Raw genomic sequence first — 25,109 nt, forward strand, 5'->3', positions numbered from 1 at the left:
TTAGAAAATATGACCTGCTGGTGGTTGGAGATTTTTCAAAGGGGAAAGCAGTTTTGAAGTGGGATGAAATGGCACAATCAGTAATAGAAGAAGTACTACGTGTTAAATAATTGTTTGTAATTACTTTATATCAACGTGAATAATCGTGACCATGTCAGAGATGAAAGGTAGCATATTATTGGCACTAATATAATAACAGCAGATGTTGAAGACTTATATTACATTACTAATAGTTAAGTTCCTTTTTGTGAAAGTGAAAAGGTGACAGCTTTGGGTTTTGTCAAGGTTGAGAACACGTTGAATGTCACATAGTTAGTAAATGTAACAGTGTAACAGGCACGTTCACGGAGATGTTTTCCTGCTTGTGCTACAAAAATATAAACTGTTCACATTCTGGGAGCACCAAACACTCTGAGGCATGACAACTTGAAAATAACAGTGATTATAATGCAAATTCTTCAGGGGAGCACATTTCAAATCCAACAGGAAATTGAGGTCCAAGCCATTTAAATACATGCATTGTGAAAATATTGTACTTTTTTTTTCTAATTTATCGGCCTTGATCTGAGTTTCTATAAGTACAGAGGGGTGAAAAATAAAATAAAAATCCAACATAAAGTGTCTCATGAAGGAATGGGTCGGGTCACCACATGCTGCCAGAACAGTTTCAATGTACCTTTGTATTGATTCTACAAGTTTCTAAACTCTATGGCAGGGATCCAAAACATGTTCCCTCACGGTGTTTTCATGGTTGCTTAACTCGTCGATCCAAATTCCCCCATGTAGGTGCAGATCTGTGACTGCGAAGGCCAAAACATATCGTATAACAGAGCCACCGGATCCCATTTACTTTTTCTATCTAGATTTCTCCTTTTAGTTTGTCACCTGTCTGTAAATCATCAGAACTTCTAATTGATCAAATCTCCCTCCAAAGTAGGCTGTAGTCATTCATCAAGGGACGTGAAAGGAAATTGTTTATCTCTCAGCAGATAGGAAATTGTGAAAATTTGTGTTTGGCCTATGAGACGTTCACATATTCCACATTTTTGTCCACAAATTCAATGAAAAGAACAAAACCAAAGTGTCTCAGCATTTCATCTGCAGCCCGTCTGTAATTCTTCAGCCCCGACTCCACCGCTTCCTATTGAATGTGTACATATACTTTTTCTTTTTTTAAAAAGACTTTACTGTATAGTTGTTGTTGTTTTTTTTCCAATAAAGTAAATCATTTCCTGCCAAAGTTAATTGTGCTTTTCTTGGTGAGTACTTTCAGCGGTGGATTATTTCATATTCCTCAGTCTTATCCGTTCACCTGATCCAGACAAGTTTACAACAATAATTTGAACACTTTTAAATGTAATTAGATCTTGTTATATACCTCAATCTATAAAAAATAAATTCAACTTAAATAAACGGTCAGCCATAGTAAATATGTTCTACACTTTAACACTTTTCCTGCTGACTGTCTTTCACCTTTTGTCCAAAATAAATATTTATAATCTCAGTTTGATGAATACCAAACACCAGACTGCATGATGATGTCAATGAATGGAAAAAGCAGAAGCACGGGGATACAGGGCCCCCATGTGGTCATGATGGTGAAATACTTTGAAGACGTCGCTTGGCATTGTGCTTCAGGTGAAGACTTGGTGGTTTTATGGACCTGAATTTTGCCTGTCAGGCTGAGCTTAGACCTGTGTCGCATTCCAACAAGCTCCACCGGTCAGATGGTTTTATCTCTGCGAAAGCAGGAGAGAGTTAGGACCATGTTCGTGGTTCAGATCTCAGTAGACGAGGGAGGGGAGTGATTGTATGTAGACAGAGAGGACTGTCTGTCTGAGAGGCTTAATGTAAGGGGGGGGGGGGGGATCCCTTTATAAAGAACCAGTTCAATCAGAATCCTTCATCCCTGCTCTCTTCAGGGTGTGTCTGAAAAAGTTCAATACATTGAACAGGGCAGTCCTCAGGAGGACGGCCTCCTCTGTACAGAGGAGCTCCTCTCAGTCACCGTTGTCACCTGTTTTGGTTTCAGGGTCCAGAAAGGGTTGAATCAGATATAATGAGTGGATTGAGGTCAGAAGAACAGGCTGAAGAATTTTACATAATGTGCTGTAAAATTGCTACGCAGTGAACATCATGGCAAGAGATTTCTGACCAGGACTTTTTTTTTTTTTAAACAGGCCAGAATAGTGAGGGGAAATTTAGCAGGGTGTCTGACATGGAAACGTCCACCGCCTATTCATATTTATATTTATATATATCAGAGTAAGATGTACCCTCTTTTTTAAAGCAGACAATCTTCATTGTTTCATTCAATATTAATGTCACTTTGTAAAACTGGGCAACTTAAACAATAGGTTTGCAACATGCAATTAATGACAAGTGATTAATTATGCAGGGTTACTTTACAGCCCAGTTTGGAAGGCATGTGCACAATAAACAGAGCAGACACATTAAATTCAGTCCGTGGGAACTCATTTATTTAAAAATTATGGAGGACACGTCATGCTTTTAATACAAAAATATTCCAAATACTGTACACTGGTTCTGAACATGTGCAAAATGTAAAAAAAAACAAATATATATATTTACAACTCCAGTAAACAGGGAGAAATGTATAAAAAGGTTTAACCTGGAAACACTTTGAAATATTCTGATCAGAGTTAATAAACCTCAACTAGATGAGAAATTCAAATAGAAACACAGAAAACGGGAAGATTTTATAGTTTGTGCTGAAAGGAATGCAACAATGATAATGGAATTAACATTAAAATGAGTAAACACATGCAGCAGGTTGTAACCATACACATTATTTTTACTTGTAAAGTACTTACAAGACTAAAGTGTCATTTTCTAATCCAGTTGTAAAAACAAGTTGCAATTTAACACGTTTCCGTTGAAACAGAGCCAATGATCCCAACCTCGCTTGTTCAGGTCGATAACTTAAAGTAGCTGGAATGTTTTTGTACGCCCACAAAGACACAGCATCTCATTCTCAAGTCTTCATAATAATAAAATGCTGGAAAAGAAATAGAAAAAGTGTTTCCAGTTTTTATCCAGTGAGAAGTGCACTGCTCTCCGACACACATTCATGACTATTACATGAGACTGGTCCTCTCATAACAAACCTGTTCATTCATACCCCGACACAAGACTCTCTCATCCACACTCACTTCTCTCAGCCAGTCCAGCAGCAGCAAGTCTTCTGTTTTTAATTAACAAAGTCTCATTTACAAGTGGAGATGTTTCATTTAATTTGGAGGAGCTTCATCTTGTTCCCTAAAACAAGCAGAAGAACAATTAGCTGCTGAAAATGTACTTAAAAAAAAAAAAAAAAAAAAAAAAAAAAAAAGAACATCTGTGTTAGAGCGACACTTACCAAGTCCTTTGAAAAATTTGTTCACACCGCTTGGTTCTGGCTCAGGGCACGAGTCCAGATACTCGGCCACTCTGACTTCAAAGAGACCTGCGAGACAGATGGAAATGTTGAGCCATCGAAACAGGACACTTAAAGTTAGGGTCACACAGCATGTCTGCTTTAATATGACATCCATTTATCCATTTAACACATTGTTATGTGGTAACGTGATGGCTTTATTTCAATTTTTATGTTAGATCCTGTTACGATGAAACCCAAAATCCTCGCAATGATTTTACAAGCTGTCTGGATTGAGTAAAGTGAAGTCATTAGAATTTTTATTTTCTTACATTTTCCACCCTTTTGCTTTTGAATTTTGTGGTCTGGGCTCTGCGGTGAGCATTAAAGGGTAAACGCAGCTTATGGAGCGATGAAATGTAATCTCAAGGTATCAGAGATTCATGTTAAAATATTACTCCAAGTATTGGCCTGAAGGATTACGCGTGATTGATTAGTGTGTTTACCCCCCCGCCTATTGATTCATTTATGAAAAGCAATTCCACTCCGTACTGTACATTTCCAGCTCGCACCCGAGTCTCACTCTGCCCCAAGGTTTGTTTTGACACCTCGGAGCTCTAACTGCGTGGAAACAGAGAGTGGACAGTGTTATAAATGGTTCATCATTTGAGAATCACCTCTCCCTCCTCCTTTGCGCAGCTCTTTGTCCTGAATGAAGCCGGCAAACATCTGGGTGTCCATGAAGAGCTGCAGGAACTGGCGGACTCCGCGGGATGGGTGGGACTTGCGGAAGCTGTCGCGCTGGAGCTCCTTGCTGCCGTTGGAGGACTCGACCATGTGGAGAGGATAGTGGCCCACCAGCTCCACGAAGAGGCGCACGAAACCCTCCGACACCAGCGAGCTCAGGTCGGCCTGCTGGCCTGGACGAGGTAGAGACAAAAGAGAAGAAAAAAAAATCAACTACAGAAGTCCTCCAAAGCATTTGACTCCAACATTTCTATTAGTTGTACTGCAGACTAGTACTGAGGCATGCTATCTGTCGGCCGACTTTATGCTGACATTATGACTTAATAGTAACACTAAACTTTATCGACACAGCACCTTTCAGACATAAAATGCAGCTCAAAGTGCTTTAAAGAAGAGAGTAAAAACAAACAAAGACATAAGAGGTACCAGTTAGTAATAATTAAAAAAAAAAGGTTGTGGATAAAAAAAAAAAATTATATCGATAAAAACAAGTTTCAAATAAAACAGTAGTGTTAAAGATAAGAATAATTAAAAACAAGAGCATAATAAGTCCTGAGCTGTCTTTTTTTAAAAACTATCAACAAGTTGCTTGTCTAATTTGTGGTGGCAGTTTGTTCTAAATCTTTGGTGCATAAAACAGTAGTATCTTTTCTTTTGTAGTTCATTTTTTTGGACATTATTAGACCTACAGAGATGGTTTGGAACCTAATTAGAACCATTAAAAGCCTTGAAAACAAGTGAAAACATTTTCAAATCAGTTACGTGATCTCGTTTCTTGGTTTCCCCATGTGAGGTAAGGTCTAAGGTATTTCTTAGGTGGTAGAAGGCTTCAAATCTAACTCCATAATAACAAAATATTTTTACTTCTGACTGGATCTGTGGTCCAAGACTTCTAAGTCTGCTAAAGATCTTTGTTCTCTATTCACTTGTAACGATTGAGGGAATTCTAGTTTTGTCTACATATTTTCCACTGTTCTGTGCTGAAGAGGCAGTGTATCAAACTCATCAGGCGGTACAAGTGAGTCCGAGTGTCATCACCATGAAAATGATAACCAATAATCACCAATAATTTTACCTAGAGGTAGTATATATGAAAAAAAACAAGAGGACCAAGAATTGAACCCTGTGGAACACCAAAACAGGGTATTATGCTTTCCAGATACATGGCTAACTAAATATCTTCTGCCAGTGAAGTAGTGAAACATCTCTACAGTCTACACACTGATAAAATAATCATGTAACTTAGAAAAATGGGCCATTCATAACTATCTGATAACAGTTTTTACTGTCCAGTTACAAACCAGAAACAGCAACAGACTTTGCAGCAGTGTGGGTCTGATCTTATAACTCATTTCTGATCTGCTTCTGATTATAGATTCAATAGACTGAACAAAAAGAAAAGCTGATGCTGCCATGAAAAAACAGGGTCTGCAAATATTCTTTACCACAATAAAAAAGGGAACTTCATCTCGCGCCACAGAGACTGTACGGGCTTCATAATCAGTGTGAAATACCCGAGTGACACACAGCATCTTGTTGTTTTCGAGAGCGCGTTTGTTTTATTTGATTAAACCAACCTCCACATTGGTTTCTGTCGTCTCGTTGCAGGATGTCTTCCCTTTCCTCCAGGATCTGCTGCAGTGCTGCCTGCAGTTTACTGGGCAGGATGCAGTCTTCATCACCCAGCTGCCACACATCACAGGGAAGGTCAACGGCAGTCACATGATGCCGCTTGCAAACATCTTATCTGTGCTACACATTGTCTGACACACAGCACAACTCCTGACCTTTCTGGCCTCGCTGGGAATAGATGCAGAGCCAGTGGACTGAACATAAACACTAGAAGTACGAGCTTCTGGCTGCATTCTCTGTGTATTGATGATGTTTTGTTCTGGTGAATTTACTAAACTTGTGTTTCAAAATTATTTTGGGTGTTTTGATGCACAAACATAGATTTTAAATCTGGTGCACAAATACTTCATGCTGTTAAACATGAAAGGTAGTTGGTCATTTGGAAAATGACCTGTTTATGATCCAACATCCAGACGACACCGTGTGTTTGTCAAAGATTCTTTAGCTCTTAGTTCAGAACTTTAAAACAATGCTGTTAGATGCTGAAGATTATTATACATTGAATTATGAATTACAGTCACCTAACAAGCTTGTTGAAAGATGCTTTGTCTGGACAAAGATTAAGCTTAGAAAATTAAATGTAAAATAGGAAGTGAGTCTAATTTAGATATAAATATAAAGGAAGTCACAGAAGTTCATAGAGTAGACTGAGTGGTGACGGTTAACTGACGAACCCTCAGCTCTGCGTCAACCGTCTTATTTGTGTCATGATAGGGTTTTGTTCTTGCCTCACATCCCTCTCTGGAGCGCTTTTGTGTGTGCATGTATGGGTGGCATCATTTTCTTTGTCACCCTCAAAACACTGCATACCAACAAGGGACAAGTGTAGGCAAAGCCATGTCTCCCACTGGAACCTCGCCCATCACTCCAATTATATCCTGCTATGTGTACACACCTGAATGACAAACTTGTCTGCACACAGATCCACTATGAGCACCTGGGAGGACAGAGAGCAGGAGGAGGAGGAGGAGGAGGAGGAGCAGGAGGAGGAGGAATAACATCTCGTGAGTGGAAGAGTTCACTATTTATCAGCAACAGCTACAAAACGATGAGGTGAGTCTGAGCTGCAGTTTGCTTCTCCATCACCACGTTACTCACACATAGTGAATACACACAGATCAGCCACAACATTAAAACCCCGGCCTTCTGCACAATACTGGTCATTTTTATTGAACTATTTCTTGTTCTTTTTATTTCTTAATTTTTCTTTGTTTATTTTCTATATTTCTCCAAAGTTTTTTGAGTTTTACAGCCATTTTTTTTTTCTTATTTTTGTTGAAGGAGGACGAGCAAAGCAACAATCTCCTCGTAAAGAACGACCTGTGTTGTTACTGTGCACATGTGCAAAAATCTCTTCATATCGTGTACGTCGCCCCTCGCGCTGCCAAAACAGTTCTGATCCGTCGAGGCATCGACTCCACAGGTGTCCTGGTATCAGGAATCAAGACGTGAGCAGCAGATCCCTTCACTCCTGGAAGTTTGTTCGATGGGGCCTCCGTGGATCAGACTTGTCTTTCCGCTACATCCCACAGATGCTCGTTCCGATTGAGATCTGAGATCTTGAACTCTTTGTCTTGTTCCTCAAACCACATCCTGAATATTTATTTTTTTCCCCGCGTGTGAAGGAGCACCATCCCGCTGAAATATTAATATACAGGGTCTACAGTTGCCCTGAAGGGGTGAACGTGGTCTGCACAAACGTTTACGTAGGTAATACGTGTCAAAGTAACATCCACATGACCCCCGGGACTTTCCAACCGAGCATCACACCTCCACCGTCGCCTTCTTCCCATTGGGAATCCTCGCGCTCGTCCACGTGATGTAAAAGAAAACAGAATTCATCGGACGAGGCCCTCCTTACTTCTTCGCTCCTCGGTCCAGTTGTGACGCGCATGTATCCATTGCAGGTGCATTCGGTGGTGGACAGAGATCAGTATATAAACCCTGATCAGTCTGTGGCTATGCAGCCCCACACACTGCAAGCAAGGTTTGTTATGACTATAGACTGTATATAAAAGTGGACGTAGGTTTCCGGCTCTGAAAAATTGAGGCCTATGCGGAAGTGCCTTAAGCTGTAATACCACCGGGTGCCCTAGATGTTGGCTCTAAAAGGCCTTTGGCTGCATAGACTCCCATTCAACTTCTCTCATAAAATTCTCAGTCAATAAAAAATTTTCCACAAGTTTTCTGTATGTCATTCGCTATATTCACTCCTCCAGATTAGTGTTCTGGCCGTCCATCTGAAAATAATTCCATCATTAATTATGAAATAAGCTTCAAAAAGCTGGGTTTTGGGGGCTGTTTGATTGACAGGTATGTGGTGCAGTCAGCTTCGGTGGGCGGGACGTAGTATCGCCGTGTTTCCAATCAGATCGAGTCAGAGTCCACCGCTCGCTCTCAGACGGTCATCCAGCTGTCACAGTTTGGATTTTGTCTGAGTCGCTCGGCTCATTACACCTCCCCATCTTTACCAACAGGAAATGACTGTTCACTTGCTGCGTGATACGCCCCTCCCACCCCCTCTGACAGGTACCATGATAATAAGATAATCAATGTTACTCCCTTCACCTGTCAGTGATTTTAATGTTGTGGCTGATGGCTGTACAAACAAAATATGGCACTGAAATCACCACACGGACAGAGCAGTTATTCTAATTGCAAATTAGAGAGTCATTTTAAACCACTTTCACAGAATTCGGACAGACCTCCTCGATGGGCAGCTCCAGCAGCTGCGGCAGGCACGGCGCCAGCACCCCGATGAGGAAAGGGGTGGGGGAACAGCTGATGTCCAGCATGCTGGCCGGTAACACCGGCACGAACGTGTGCTGCCAAGTGAACGGGTAGAGCAGCGCCAGCACTGCGTGGCCACAACGAGACAACACACTGCAGTGGAGAGAACGAAGGAGTGATGAGCCCCAACAATACACGGCCTAGTTCTCACACAGATCATATGGCGCAAAGATATCAACCACAGCTCACTCAACATACAGAATGGTCACAGTTATTCTTTTTCCACCATATTTTCACAGTAAACAACTGTAAATGCTTCCAGTAAACACTCCTTGTGTATCAAAGAGTATCTCCCTAAATGTCTATACTAATACTCTCAGTGCAGTATTTACTCCAAGTTCTGCTGACACTCTTTGTCCCTTTATGGCCACTTGCCTACATGCTGTGAAACCCCTCCACCGCTTCCTTCTGATTGGTCACTTTCTACAGCTTAAATTTCCTCATCTTTGGGGAAACAGTCTGTCAACCTCAGCACTTTTTCCAAAGCATGCTTATCCTGTAGCCACTCCCTATTATCTTCTACGTTTAAAAAAGTGACGAGTCATTCATCATTTTGCTTAGGAGGACTTTTTCTCATCGTCAGCTGCTGTTGTTATTCTCGTCAGCAAAAAAGCCAACTTTAAATCCAGCTATGTTTAATAACTTTAAACCGATTTCCTCCACAAAATCCTTGAACATTTAATATCCAATTGACTGCGAATTAATTGTGTTTCTAACCACCTTTTCGAGTCATTTCAGGTTTCGATTTTCAGGCCGTTGACACCATCTGAACTTTCTAATTCAGAATTTAAGCACAATAATCATCACTGCTCGTTTTATTGTCTTTGATCACCTTAAATAATGTAATCCACCACATAGCACTCTCATACTTTTAGGACCAACATAATAGGTCACAGAATTGCCTTATTATTGATTATGACTTATTTAACAAAATTCAAGTTTTTAAATATTTCTTAAAATATTTAAGTCAAAACTGATCTCTTTTTAGTCAATAGTGGGTTTATCCAGTGTTACTGTTTGTATTATACTAAAATATGATCGTCTAGTGGTGAACACCACAATTTGAAGTTTTACCTGTCACAAATGAACTGTTTGTTATAAAACACTGTGGTAATAACATTAAAAACTGCAATGAATACACATAATATTAACCGTAAGTAACAAATAGTGACGTTATGAGAGCTCTAGTAGATTCTTAATAGTGATATAAAAACTGACACTGGTTCGTAACTCAATGATAAGGAATTAAGTTAACACTGTGCATTGACCAAATTCGGGACAATTTTGAATTAGTGATTTGTTATAAGTATGTTTTTATTTAACCATCATTTATTAAATTTACTGTTCAAAATGTGTGTGACATCCTGTATCTGCCAATACTGTTCAATCTGATAACAGGATGTTCTGCTTGGGCACAGTCAGGAACAGTTGTTGAACAAATAAACCTGACTAAACTTGCCCTTGGGTCTCTGCCAAAGCTTTAGTGAACCAGCATGCGAAGGCAAAAGTACACACAGACACTGATATAATTAAGCATGGACTTGGACTGGCACACATCAGCGGGTGGTCTATGTTGTGTGACCCTGCAGTGGTTTGCATGTTACCTGAGTTTGTCAGCGATGAAGATGACCCTCCTCTCAAGCAAAATGGAGGCGAATACCTGCAGCAGTTTGTCCACACTGAGACACTCCAGCAGACTGTCAAAATCCACGTGCTCTAGTCTCGAGTCCACTGGTCGACACAAAGTCAGTACCTGGCAAAGCAACAAGAGCAATTTAAAGGCTTTTTAAATACGTCCATGTTACTGTTAAAGATGATGGACTGATGGAAGACAGACTTTCAACCCACAGAATAGGAAATGGTGTCTTAAGAGCCTCCTGACTGCTGAATCAGAGCAAAGTAGTGATTTTGCTGCATATCCTGAGTTTTTACGGGAAGGGTCATTACTTCACTTACGGTGGTTCTCTAAATAATCATGACAAAATTGATTAGGTTGTCTGTTTAACACACAAAACTGTCCCAACATGAACCCTTCAAAGCTCAAGTATAGCTAGCCCTATTGTTTCCACACACGACCTACTATTCTGAGTCATCCTGAATGCACAGAAGGGAGTGGTTAGGAGGAACCAAACTACTAATTAACATTTCCTCTTTTGGTTTCAGGGGTTACCTCATTCCCCCTCCCGGGGAGGAAGCTCTTGATGGTAACGGTCCGTCCGGGGGCTGGAAAAGGGGCCTCCATTACGCTGCGCATAAAGGGGTAAACCAGTGCAGGAGAAATCTCTCTGCGCCGCTCCACCTCTTCCAGAATCTGGAAAGACCGAGCCAGATCGTGACAGCTGAAGGAACTGGTGTTGATTAGACAATAAAACAGCAGCCAGATGCAGCTCTGCAGGGATATGTAGTTTTCACATATTGACACAAAGTTTTTAACTTTCCCTTGGTTAACTGGAGAATGGGTGAGACACAGCTACATGCATACACCTTCTTTTTACAAAAACACACTCAATGGTTGTTTGGGATTGTCTTCTAATGTAGCCTCCTTCCAATGCATACAGTTTAAACTGTTCAAGAGGATTAACACTGAACTTTAGTCAAATCCAGCTTTCCATTCTTCTATAGGCAGAAACGAGTGAACACGTGTTGTATGGTTGCTCTACCTTTGCAAACAGGTTGAAACAGCCCAGCTTGCTCACAATACAGTGCACTTCAGGAAGCCTCTTCCCCTTTCCACTGGGCTTAAAGACACAATGTTTTATATGTCATAAACAAGGAAACAAAAGCTCTATTACAGAAAACACCATTAAATACATACAAATATTTCCAAGCACATTATAATCAGCGGCGAATCATCAATTAAATCGTCAATCATCATATTTTTTAGGTTGATATTATGACTGTTAAAAGGATAAATAGGCCTATTTCCCCTTTTTAATAAAAGTTTGAATGATGTCTTTGGAGAGTTGGAAAAAAAAAAAACAGACAAATCAAGAGTCCAAAGTCTGAACTTCATTCACGTTTAGGACAGCGGCCGTGAGCTCGTCCACAAAGAAAAGAAAGGATAAAGCTCTCCATGATTCAGCCTTGATCTGTCTATACTCTAAACACAACAGAATCTAGTTGCAAAACAGACGGCTTTGCAAGACAACATAGTGCTTCCACAATAACAGTCATAACATCAACCTAAAAAAATAGTCTTCAAGGGGTCTAAAAGTCGCTGTCCTTGTGAGGCAAATTAGAGGGGAAAATTATAAAATTCTTCTTTCTCTCCGTCATTGATTTAGCAGCGGCTTATGGTCTGTGAAACACATCTCCTCTGAGATGTTGTGTAAGCACGTGGCGGCCTGCCATGTCATCACGCGCACATAAATACATGCACACTTGAGGATTCACACACAGATGTTAACACATCCTCACTCACCAGGATCTTGCGGCAGTAACAAAACCAGCGGCTGCCATCTTCTCCGGTCAGGACAAAGGAGAAGGTCTCACTGTGAACACATCACAACACAGGAGATGCTGTTAATTTGACTGATAAAACAGAACAAAAACAACATCATGCTTGATCAACATAAGAATATTAAGCCTGAAAACATAAAGGCAGAGCATACAGAAAGTAGGTAAATGGACATTAATGTGTTGCGGTTATTTGAACAGCCACAGATAAATGTTTTCAAGGCAGGGAGGCAATGAAAGTTGAGATTTTAATCTACATTACAACAATGAACCATACCCAGTAGAAACAAAAAGAATACCCAGTGCCCCTCAGCAGTCAGAGATTTAATTAGATCAGATGAAACTTTAATTACCCCTGTGGGGAATTAGAGTTGTTGCAGCAGCAATTTATGGGTTACAGCTGACAGCTGAGGCTATAAATAGGAAAAGAGGAAATGAGGGTACTAAACATAAAACATTCAAAGACAAAGTTGGACACTGTTCGTTCAAACTCATAAAAGGTGTTCAATGGCAACGAAAGATACCAACACAGGAAATGAAAGAAGACAAGACAAATACAGGATACAGCATGTTACCACTGTGCTGCAGCATACATCTGGCGTGCTGTTCAAACATTACTGTAGCGTAGAAGCTGACCTTGGCATGTGTGCAGAGGGCTTCCAGTCCAGAGCGTCGGGGAAGCAGAACTTGGGAATTACCCTCAGCTGATCCTCAGCTTCTCTGGAAAGCCGGGACGACTTCTCAAACTGAAACCGAGAGCCTGGAGCTTAGTACCGATACAGACTGAAGAGATTCCTGGCGGACTCGGGTAAAATCAGAGCTCATTTAACTGCTTTAAAATATCATGCAGTAGAAATTCTTTCAATAAATATGTATTGTAAATTAAGAATGAATTGTGAAGTCTTTAAGGTTTTTTCAAGTGCAGTTGCTCTAAATCAGCCCAAAACTTCTTGTCATATGGATACAATATGACAAAATCTTAAAATGGTGGAATTGTTACATTACAATATGTGGGTAGAAATTCATAAGGAAAAACAAATCAACAACTTTCTTTCATGAAAGCTCTTGACTTATGTCAGCCTGGGAATTTCCCCTTACAGAAATCCTCTGAAGAGTACCGTGTCTTATGTCATTAGAATAATCTTTTCCCAGTTCTGCCAAAATCCAAATTTTGACATGAAATTCTCACAAATATCATTCAATGAAAACAATGTGATCCAAGTACAGTTGTGTCCGTTGCCTGGAAGAATGGTGAGGTAAAGTTGCTGTAAAGTTGCCTCCTCACCATTTTGGGGAACTGCTGCGTAATTTCGGGGGAGTAAGCGTTTCCTGAGGAGCCTTTTCTCAGCGACACGACCACAAAGATCTGGAAAAGCTGCTGCTGCTGCAGCTGGATCAGGTCTCTCTCCAGGGTGCGGTAGCCTGGCCGACGCTTCAGTGTAGACTGGACGTAAACTAATCTTCTGGAGCCTGTTGGACACCACACAGTGAGACAGTATGTTTGTCCCACCCAGCACAGGGAAGCAATATAAAGCCTTTACAAAACCAATACAGTGTATAAATATGGTGTTCACTCCGATGCCATTAGCCATGCAACAATTAGTGCATTAATCAAAGAAAATCAAATGACATCTATTTTGATAATTGATTCAAACATTTCCAGGTCAGAGGTTCTGAAATGCGATGATTTAACGCTCGTCTTTGTCATATCGGATTGTAAACTGAAGATTTGGGGGAAATAACATCAAGTGATAAAATGAATAGAAAACCCCAAAAATATGTATACTTCTATATCTCAAACCCTGCTTTTATTTAATTTTTTATTTTCCTACCTCTCACTTTTGTGCCCTGTGTTCATTTACTTGATTGTTCCTCATTAAACTCTTGACAATTTTTTTGTTAACATTGTTTTTTTACCTTTATTTTCTATTGTTTGTGTTGTGTTCTATAGCGTCTCCACCATTGCTGATTCAGATCTATCCTTTATCTATGTACAATCATTCCATATTTAGTTTTCAGTGTATTTTGCTTGCGACAATAATAAAAAACAACAACTTTCTGTTCATACCGGGGTGTGCGAACAACAAAACTGTACCCAGGAGTAACATAAAGGGACATTACAGGCAGATGAACTCGGCTGTGATACCTTTGGTGTTGTCCTCGGGGTCGCTCTCTGTCCCGCTTGTCTCCTCTGCTGGCATGAATTAGAGGGAGAGTTTAGTGACAAGCAGAGGAATGGAAAAGACTTGACGAGCCATAATCCGACACAGACAGTCAGCCTTTGTTTCACAATCAGTGGCTTTTTCTACCGCAGCTGGACTAATGTGTACCACCAAATGCTGGGTATTTCCCCCGAGACGCTCGACTTAATCTGATTGAAAGTGTTGATGTGGCTGACATTTGGTCATCTGACAGTCGGAGCGCGTGTCTCACCTCGCACCGAGACTCCTTGGTTCTTCACTCTCTTCCTCCCTCGCTTATCATCAAAGATGGTCTCAATCTTGTTGACGTACTATGTAGCAGAACACACACACACACACACACACACACACACACACACACACACACACACACACACACACACACACACACGCGCGCGTCAGCCCCGTCACGATTACAGCGAAGTACACTCAACAAACACATCAACGCAACACTTTTGTTTTTGCTTCCATTTTTAATAAGTTGGAGTAAAAGATTAAAGCTTTGTTTTGTAACACGTGTATTTCTCTCAAATTTTGTTCACAAATGTGTTCAAAAGTGCGGTTTTATCACAGTGACACAGATGTCACAAGTCTTGAGACCACCAGAGCTGTTGCCCACAAAATGTCCATTTCATAATCATAAACCCCCTCCAACATCATTTCAGAGAATTTGGCAGCACACCCAACGAGCACAACTGACCAGGTGTAACCACACCTGCCCGGGATCACCACACGAGGCTAAATTCTCAGTTGACTCCGGGTTTAGGCTGTACCGGGCAGATTGCAGAAAGCGTGTATGGCATTGTGTGGAAGAGCGGTTTGCTGATGTAAATGTAACGCTGTGAACCGAGTGGCCCGTGGTGGCTGCGGGGTTATGTTGTAGGCAGGCATCAGCCTCCCTACACCCCAGGAAAAAAAATCCACATCTGAATCCCTACGTTTAATCGTGCCGAATACTGTGAAAAAATGTTTTGGATTAAACTGCACATTTGTGAGTGGTGTCCAAGGCAAACCCTTCGCAACAATCATTCTGTTTAATCAGCATATTGTGTGCACAATAGAAGTCTTAACTCTTTTACTTTGACTCTTGAAAAATGGGAGGGAAAAACAAAAGTTTTTGTTTAGTCTCTATAAATACATTAGAGATTTTCAGCATTGAAACATTCCTGTGTTTAGGATTAGGATTAGGTCATTTCGGTTAATGACCTGACAATCGACTGTTTGATAGCGGATTCAAATCAATTAAAGGTCAACACAAAAACAAGCACACACAGGAAGCTCGAAAACCTTTTAGAATAGCACTGCTGGTTGAGGAAGGAAACTAATGACATGAAACGAATATCACCAAACTAACATCATGGCACTGTTAAGTAGAAGAATACATTTTCATGGTTTGAACATTTGTGTTAAAGATGTAATTTTAGGAATACCTATTGACTGAATGTGATATTTGTTATTACTCTTTCAGCTATTTATTTATACAGGGTTTTTTTATTTAAAAGTTACATAATGGATAATAAACAAAAACAACAACAACAAAGGCTCTCGTTGAAATGCCATCTAAAAATACACTTGACTTGCATTTAGTCAAACCTGCTCGGAGGCACAGTACAAGTGTCATGTAGATTTTGAAGCGTTCATTGTTTTCTAGTCTTTACTCTTACAGATACATATCCAGAAGTCCGTTTTATTACCTGGTCAGTAAAGTCGGTCCCTGTCCACGATCGTTCCTCGGCCATGGGTTTTTAAGTTCAAACTAATGTGTGTCTGAATTTGCAAGAAGTATTTGTACAAGTTGTTCTACCCATACCATATTTTATCTAGTATCCTCTCCTTCCTGCTCAACAAGTCACCGCCCACTTTATTTTCTTTCCTACTTAAGACATGATTCAGCGTTTAACAGAATGCATGACTCTTTGTCAGCCAAAGTAACCCGATACAATGGTTGGTGAAGACTTTTCTTACCGGAGGCGCTCTGTGTAATTTATGAGTGCTTGTGCGCCGAGATGTAGCTGCTTTGGGAGCATCAGCAAGCGTTGAGGAGTTGGATGCTGTTGATACTTGGAGCCCCTTCCTCTCCACTCTGCGAGCGTAGCCTTGCAAAGTTTGGGGTTTAGGAGGCAACTGGAAAACAAGAAATGTGGAGTTAGCACTTTGTTTTCGATAATTACATGGTATCAAAGTACAACACTTCTTTCTTCCTCCCTAACAATCTCAACGTAGACGGGTATCATTCCTTACATCCACACACAACTGATGAAAAATACCCATTTACTGTGATAGGGAGACATATAGCTTCCATTTACCTTTGGGACTTGATGCCTTGCAATAGGAATACACATAGGCGACATCTTGGCATCCTCATAGGAGTCATCTCTGGTCACTTCACCTGGGGGAAATCAGAGTGACGGGAAAGAGTTGACAGGATGTCTGGGATTACATGAGCAGAAAGAAGACAGCCTAAATCCACAGAAACTATGGCAAGTTCAAGTACCTTGAGGTACTGAGGAGAATATATGTGTTGTTTTAAATACAAAGGCTATGGAAACACACCTATATACTTACAAAAAAACAACAACTATTTAACACATTTTAAAAACCTACAACATATTGTACATAATATCAATATACTCCATGTTTTCGTATCTTGAACATAACTCCCAATGTGCTAATTCCAGCAACTGTAATATCTCCGGGAAACCAGAAAAAGGGAATGGCATAATTCTCCATTTATTAAATAACTGGCACCTGACGGTCTTTTTGACATACCGTCTTTGTCTGTTTGGAACAAAATCAATGCTAAATTAACAGCCAGACTGATCAAAAGCTCTGGAGGTTCAGTCACGATCAGCTCCACGTCAGTTTCTATGACACGGGGAGTTCGACTTACAGACGATGTCCTCGTAAATATTATCATCGGAGTAGGCATGGTAGAGGCCCGAGTTCCTGGCCTCGTCTCCCAGCGTGCCTCGCTGTGCTGTCAGACGGGCTGCATCCTCATACTCAAAGGACTTCCTGTGGCAGGGAAGGAAGGGAAGGCAGTGAGAAAGACAGGTCCAACTGCTGACCTAAATATAGCCATCGTACTATTCACTCTATTGACTTTCAGACACCACAAAAGTCCTTGATGATATCAAACACAATAAAACTGAGAGAGTGCTAAACTGTCATGGTAGGAAATGACTGAGCACATAGTACAGAAGCTGTTATGTGATAAATATTCTTACATGCTCTCTAGTTTACATCATGAACAAAGTAAACAAGGCTGGAAACAGTCAGTCAATTTGGCTCATGAGTCAAGTCCAGTGATGTAATACTGATTGCCCTGAGGTATTTCAGAAGATACAGGAATGACTGATAGTTCGTGGTTTTCTCCGAAGTTGGTAAACAAGGCGCCCTGTGCCACGATGCTAATCGTGTGCAGGCATGACAGGAAGACTAGGTGGATTGCAATGCTAAGTATAAAAACATCAAGATTAGATCAAAACCTAGTAGACTGTATGGCAGTGTATGAAACACGTGGAGGCTTTTCGTTTGAAACAGATATAGGTAGTCACAGCAACCAATAACTGCAACTCTGATCTCTGTCAGTCAGTGACAGACGTTCACATTTTTAAACTGACCCTACAGTTGTAGTCCAGCCATCAATGGACCACAATTTTCTGTTTTAAAAGTCTGTTTTTACAGTATTGAGGAACACAGTTCGACAATACATCTACTTTAGACAAGAAACTTTAGCAAAGAGACAGACACTGGAGCCACAGGTGTCAATTACAGAGTGCACTCTGAATCTCTCCTCTATTTCCAGGGATTTCCTTAAACCCTTTGCTTTAAAGACATCATCACACACAGTGTTGTATGTATATCCCAATAAATTAAGCGTTCCTCTCCTCTGAAAGTTATGATTGAGATTATCAAGGCACCAAGTTAGAAGACTCAACATGAAATGATTGATAACTTAAAAACACTTAGTGAAGATAACTTATTAGTGTAACAATGCAACTGGTTTTGCCTAATTCAACTAATAAAACGGTGTTTTCTTTTCTTCCACTCATCCCACCTTAAAAGGGGAAGCAGCCCTCATATAAACACACACCTAGCTGCTAGTTTACTGGACACAGCTGGCTAAAACTAATCAAGTCTAAATCAGCAGCCCTGCCGTAAAAATGGGAACGTCATAAAGGTTATCATGTTGCGTTTTTGTTGAAAAGGTTTCAAGTCATGATTCAGCTTCATTTTGAATGATTAGGTTGTGGTGCTGCAGAGTTATACAACATCAGACATGTTTCTACTATTCTGTCGAACCCATTTCTCTGAATTTGGATTGGCTAAACAACAGAAACACTTCTCTTTATAAAACAATTCACCACAAACAACATCCAACAAAATGACTATAAAGTTGAATTAATGCCACTCTAACACCGTTTCAACAAAAACGGACATTATAGCCTTCATAAAGGACATTTTCCCGGCAGCACTGTTGGACTTTGTAAATTTTAGCTCGGCACACCTCATAAATTGGCAACTGAGTGAATACACAAACAAGTTAGCAGCGATAATTTGGCTATTTCCTTTCACTCTAACAGCGAAAATGTGACATGTAAAGTGAAATGGAAATCTTAAATCAGTAAGCAACAAACATGTTTTCTTCAGTGTGCACAGTTACTTCTGTGATAAAAAAAAATAAAAAAAATCTGTGGCATGCATTAAATTATTATCTGCGACATTTGAATTGGCAGCATGACAGTCGCACAAGTAGAGAAGTGTTTTTCAGTAAGGTCAGCAAACCGACTCTGTAATTCCAGCTGCACGGCAATCTCTAAACTTTGCTAATATTAGACACTAGAGCCCGTTTCACACATCTACCAGCCAATTTTATAACACCATATTGGCCTACAACAGATATATTGATATTTTGGCCAACAAGAAAACTTTTTTTTATTACAGAGAAAAAAAGCTGCCATAAATGCTTGGAGTAAAATATATATTGTTCTGATTGTGTCTTTTTAAATAGTTATTCATAAATATTAAATTCCCAGTGAGGTTTACCGTTTCAGTGCGATGATGCCAGTGTGAACAATAAACTTTAAAATATCCTGCCTTCACTATATCTTTGTCACGAGTTTTATAAGTGTTTGATAACCAGATTTGAGGGATTACGGCTCAAAATGTAAAAAATGTGTGTGTACATATATTGCATAAAAAGTACACATATAAACAATATCAACTAATATATTGATATTATAATTGTTTTAGTCCCTGCTATCGGTAGCGGCGTCGGCTCCAAAATCCCAGTACCGCTCAGGCTCCTTTAGACACCCTAAACTACTGACCAAGTAGTAGTAGTATATTGAAATGAGTAAAATGTGTTTCGTTATTGCTCACAAACCTAACTTTAAAATAACTACAAATTGTGAATATCTGAACATGTGAATATATTCTGTGAACAACTTCCGTATTGGTTTTAAATAACAAAGACAATCACTGCAGAGAGGATGTGAACATGGGTTACACAGTTTTGTCTAGTTCAACTTGGCCTTTAGTGAATGAGAGAGAGACAGTGAGTGTGAGCTTGTTGATAATGACCTTGGACCCACGGCTGCTGAAGAACTAGGCCACGTCCAGACAATAGAGAACAATACCGCCAGATATCATGTGACATCACACCAGGACCCCTGCCAGCAAGTAGACTGACAGGAACCTCCCAAAACTGCTCTAAAAACATGGCTGCAATTCAGTAAACAGTGAAAGGCATTTCAGCCAGAGTCCAAAGCACAGAAAATATTCAGCTGGGTCAGTTTCCCACTATTCTACGTGCAGCAGCTATTTTCTAAAAAAAAAATATATAATTCAAATCAAAGAAAGCCTTGCAAAAAATTCCACCGCAACTTGATTTTTAAAAGTATTTTAAAGTTATTTGTGTTTTGCTTTTAGTGCTTTGACTCACCTTTTCTTTTTATGCCTTGAAAGTCCTTCTGTCTTTCCAACCGGACAAGGAGGAGGTGGGAAGTTTGGTGGGCGAGCCGCCCTCCTGCTCCTCACGTTGGAGTTGTTGTCATGAGGGGATCTGCTGTCCCATTGCATTGTTTGTCCCTTGTTGTTGTTGGCTCCCCGATACTGGAATGTCCGAAGAGGTTTGGGAGGCGGATGAGCCTCACCTGAAGACTCCCGGCCTTTTTCCCACAGCAGTCTGTCACCTTCAAGCTTCCGCCAGAAACCCCGCGAAGTGTAGAAGTTTCCAGCAGGCATGTTGTCTTCTTGGTCGTCAATTGACGGAGGTAGAGGTTTATAAACTACTTCAACATCCAAGATGCGAGCCATTTTTTGGTGTGCATTAGCAGTAAAGGTTTGTTTACATGTAGAGATAGCACTATTAGCCTCCACTTTGGTTGATGCAAACATTTGCGTTGCAAGTGTTTTTTGTTCCAGGGATGTGGTTGAAATTTTTGTGGAACATTTCTGCAGAGGTTCTGACTTCCTACCAACCGCATCATGTTCAGATTGTGTTGGTGATTCCCGAAAATCTAATCCCAAACTATTTGTCTTTGAGAGGCTGTCTTTTGCATGAAGCCCCCCTCTTGAGCCCTGGCTGGAACATCCGTTGCCAAGGAGATCTCCGGAGAGAGATCGGGATACAGTCGGAGGGTGAGCGTTCACTCCGGCATCCTGGCCGCTGCCCTGTTGACTGCGACCTTCCCACTGGGAGATCTTCTGTTTAATGTTGATGCCCTGCTCATGAGATGGTGGCCTCCCTGACTGCCGGCCCTGCCAGGTTGGGCTGGCCTTTTTCTGCGGGCGATCAACCTCACCGACTCCCCTCCTGCCCTGCTCCAGTCTCAGAGCCAGCATGTTAAGAGGGGGCGAGTGTCAGCTCCCCCTCAGTTCTCCATTAGTGAATGCATCCAGAATTTCCACACTGATATAAAAATCCACGTAATCTGGGATTAACTAATCCAGAAATGATTGTAAACAGCAAGGGGTTCCAAAAGGTTTACGAGTGCTTCATTTATATCTTCTTGCGTCTTCTTGTGCTAGCAGAGTGTCATTTCCCCCTCGTCTCATTGTGTAAACAACCTAGAGAGAAGACAAAACACTAGAATTACTCATCACTGCACTACAAAACAAGTCCAGACAGCACAGGGCAGGGTCAAACAGATACTGAAGCAACACTAGAGGACACAGTTTTCCAACAGCAGACATCCAAAAGTTGTCGACAAGGTCTGGGAAGGGACAGAGAGAAGGTCAGGGAGGGCAGAGTCCTGTCAAGATTGGTTCCCAAAAATAAACCTAGTATGAATAAAGGGAAGACAGAGGCGGGAACATGGTTACGGCAGTCTTCTGCTGCTGTGCGTCTGAGCGGACCCAACCCTCCTCTTAGCCTCAGGGGAATTCTCTGTAGCTGTCATCCTAAAACCCCATCGCTGGCCAAATACGAAATTCCAATGATACAGCAAAGCATCGCGTCTACTTTTATGTCCTTGCAACGTTCTTGTCTTCCAGATGACTGTGAAAGAACATGCATTTAAAGAGATTTCAAAGAGCTTTAGAGACAAGAAAACACACAAATCTCAAGCTCTAAGGAGCTAGTGACAGTTGACGATGGAAAACATTTTAACCACACCTATCTACACATGGCTGAGGGCTGGAATAGGCACTGATCACATGGTTGTTCTTTTTAATCAAAGACATGGAAACATCGAGTCTCATTGACTGAGGCCTCTGCTGTACGCATGACATAAAGCTTTAACGCAATATCTTAACACATCTGATCAAATGCTATCAAACCCCTGACAGACGTGATGTAAAGTTTTGCACTGCATCCACCCTGATTCACATTCCCGGAGTCAACATCAATGTGGAGACTGTAAGCTCTTGCACAGCAACTCCTGTCTCCTTACTGGAACCGAACCGTTTGGACACGTTGCACATGAGGACCGCGGCTGAGAGAATCCAGAGAGGGGGAGACATGGTAAAATTCCACAGCATAGCTCCTGATCATAATAACTATGAGCAGCATTCCTGCAGAGCTGCACGAGAGGGGGTTTGGGGTGGGGGGTGGGGGGGAATGGAGGGGGTGAGTAGAGGGGGTGAGTGGAGGGGGTGAGTGGGGGGGGGGTGGAAAAAAGAGACAGTCGGTCAGTCAGTCTTGTAAGTGACGCCTTTGTTTGGTTTGACCCAAATCGAATGTATGTTTGAGCTACAATGCTGCTCCATCATTGCTGGACCCAATGCAGTGACAATGCGACTCTCAAACTGACCCACTTGCAGGATTTGTCTGCGCGGTGTGTTGTACAGGAAGGCACGAGTTGCGTTTCCTGAGCTGCAGGAAGAAGGATCAGCAGACTGTCCATAATTATGGTGCAGAGAGATTTTGCACCCAGTTGCAAACCGCTGATTTGAGCTATGTTTAGATCAAGTATATTCAAACCTTATGATGCTGATCAAACACTGACTTTGAAATACAATAAATCCAGAAATATTTCCACCACGGGCTGGTTACAGTAACATTTACAAACATATCTAAAATGGCCTGTCCCCTTTTTTTTTTTTTTTTTTTTTTTAATGACACACAGTTCAAATATGTTGTTATTGCGAGTGAGGAAAATTGCAAAGAGCTGTGATATTCTGTGACAAAGCCAGAGGGCAAGTCCAAATGAAACTTCACAATGTTTAAGCGGCTGTTAATTCTCCAGAAAGCCTTCCCTGTAGTTTTCTTAGGTGAAACTCAATGAGTCATCAACGTAGAAACCAGACTAGGGACACAGGAGTCTGAAGTACCCCCCCCCCCTCACCCCCCCCGCCCGTCATAACTCTGCAACTACATTAAACCTAACTGCACCTTCAAAACCGCCACGGCACGCCTTCCAAGAGATGCATGACACGACATGTTGTAAGTGAGGTATTGTGCGACTGTAGTTTATCATCAACAGTGACAGTTAACGCTATAATAGAAGAAAAATGCTGGTTTGCTGCACGGCAGCATGAAAGGACGAGCCAAGATAAAGTGCCTTAAATTGACTGATCCATCAGCGGCAGCCACCAGAGAAGCCTCTGAGCACCAGGCATTCATTTTGACAACTCAGACCACTTTAACATGATGAGTTCTATCATTTTGTGCCATTTGTTGTTGATGATTATGAACATCACTTTGGAGAAAATGGAACCAAATTCTTTCATAAACTTAAGACCAAAGCAGTTAGAGTATTGAAGGGTTTACATTATTACAATTAGCAGTTTTACCCCCAAATTATTGCATTTAGTGAAATATACTTTGAAGACGCCATCCTTTGTAGCCAGTTATTCATTCACTCAATTGTTTATCATGTATTTGACAACACAAGCAGATGATTTCCATATCGCAGCTCCCAGCATAAAGGCCCAGATAACTATTCTTAGGAGCTGGGTGGTGGGAACAAAATCAAATATCACATTACGTTTCACCAAATATCTCAATATCAATATTACAGTATTGTAGGGATCACTTTTGGTGCTTTCACAAAATGTTTACCCAGCGAGAAGTAATCATCAGTGACGTGGATATAATTACTAAATTGCTAAAGGCAGATAATGGTTAGTTAGAACAGTCTGGTATGTGGAGTAAATTACATCACTTTACCATACTGCAGCCTGAAAAACAAGAAAAAGAACACACTTAGGTCATATCACAATATTACAATATCCAAAATCTAAGGGGATATCACAATTCATATGTCAATATATTGCCCAGTCCTGCCTGTGGACTGAATTTCTTGATTTGCTATTTAATGTAGATAATCAGTGACTAAACTGCAATTCAACTGGGATACATGCACAGTATGAGAGAAAGACACTTGTCTTGTAAAGAAAACTTATTGTTAAAAGTCCCTTGAAAACTATTAAAAAAAAAAAAAAAAAAAAAAAAAAAAAAAAAAAAATGTAAAACGTGGTAAACGGCGAGCTTAGATCTACATGAAACTCAATAACGCAAATGACTCGTGTTGAATGGTCAGAGCAATGCAGGAATAACGTTTTGGTAACTCGGGACAAATGTATATTGTGTTAATAAAGAGCATCTTTGAACTTACTGCATGAACGCCGAATTAAACCAAAAATAGTTACCGATACAAAAATAGTCGTGATAAGTTTTATTAAAACGTGACTATAGTTGTCGATAATATTGGCAGTTTGAATTTACCATATTTTCAATGGAGTTTAGCATTGACTTCTGTTTACACTAAGAAACCAAAATGTACTGGGGGGGAAAAAAATGTAGGCTAGTTCCACATTTGAGCCAAGAGGTGAAGTTATATCAATAAAATACAGCAGCTGTTCTGTTATTTAGCAAACGTTAACTTCCACACAGTGTCACACGAGCTGTGAAGCAGATAAGAGAACAAAATCACCACATGAGCAGAAGTGTTTTGTTTTTTTTTGCTCCATGTGTCGTTACTTACCCCCGTGGTTTAAAACGGTCAGCAAAACTCATGTTCTTCCCTCGTCTTCCTCTCGATGAAATGGAAAACATATATAAAGTCCATGTCCAACCCGGTCGGTCTCATCGTTCAATCTGGAGAGGTCAGTAGCTGCCGCTGGTCAAGACACCCCGCCTGTACACACGCACTGGTAACTTTTCACCTCTAAACTCAACTCTTCATTGGGCGTAAAGACGTGTCGCTTGTTCTTCTAACGATACACAACAACAACAAAGAAAGTGGCCACAGAGGAGAGAGAAGTAGCCAAAGCAGAACACTCCTCGCCCTCCTTTTCAGGACAATTACTGTTCAGGCTATCGGATCAAATCTGACTTCCGTTTGGAGATTCCAAAATAAAATCAATAATTGCCAACGCGACATTTTTCACCAACGTTATAAGTTGAACTTCCTGAGTTTAAAAATACATATGATGTCCATCAACCTCGTGTTTTCTTC

At 40.8% G+C, this 25,109-nt stretch overlaps 1 protein-coding gene across 2 annotated transcripts; it reads right to left on the reverse strand.

The window, feature by feature from the left end:
• Positions 1 to 2,458: 2,458 nt before the first annotated feature.
• dennd2c (DENN/MADD domain containing 2C) lies at positions 2,459 to 24,934 on the reverse strand. 2 transcript variants are annotated; one of them, XM_069141208.1, is made up of 19 exons: positions 24,636 to 24,934; positions 20,150 to 21,276; positions 17,093 to 17,217; positions 16,509 to 16,591; positions 16,168 to 16,326; positions 14,435 to 14,513; positions 14,148 to 14,192; positions 13,287 to 13,471; positions 12,638 to 12,747; positions 11,967 to 12,036; positions 11,206 to 11,283; positions 10,716 to 10,856; positions 10,150 to 10,298; positions 8,461 to 8,638; positions 6,651 to 6,692; positions 5,701 to 5,809; positions 4,054 to 4,296; positions 3,380 to 3,466; positions 2,459 to 3,279 (listed from the first exon to the last, which is right to left on the reverse strand). In XM_069141208.1, the coding sequence occupies exons 2-19, from the start codon at positions 21,049 to 21,051 to the stop codon at positions 3,248 to 3,250; spliced, it is 2,817 nt and encodes a 938-aa protein (XP_068997309.1). In that variant the 5' UTR covers positions 21,052 to 21,276; positions 24,636 to 24,934; the 3' UTR covers positions 2,459 to 3,247. The 2 variants fall into 2 exon arrangements, with proteins under 2 accessions (XP_068997309.1, XP_068997308.1); XM_069141207.1 differs by having other exon boundaries at positions 14,148 to 14,195.
• Positions 24,935 to 25,109: the final 175 nt, after the last annotated feature.

Source organism: Embiotoca jacksoni, unplaced genomic scaffold, assembly GCF_022577435.1.
Source record: "Embiotoca jacksoni isolate LCO1_2020_lvr unplaced genomic scaffold, fEmbJac1.0.p SCAF_9, whole genome shotgun sequence".
In the NCBI taxonomy this organism is placed as follows: Eukaryota; Metazoa; Chordata; class Actinopteri; family Embiotocidae; genus Embiotoca; species Embiotoca jacksoni.

Bases quoted from the DNA above. Each gene is read 5' to 3' on its own strand.
- dennd2c (XM_069141207.1), bottom strand. From the start codon at position 21,051: ATGCTGGCTCTGAGACTGGAGCAGGGCAGGAGGGGAGTCGGTGAGGTT. The intron at 8,639-10,149 runs GTAACATGCAAA...TCTCCACTGCAG, and splicing joins TTCATCGCTGACAAACTCAG to TGTGTTGTCTCGTTGTGGCC. The intron at 5,810-6,650 runs GTGTGTACACAT...GATGTGTGGCAG, and splicing joins CAGACAAGTTTGTCATTCAG to CTGGGTGATGAAGACTGCAT.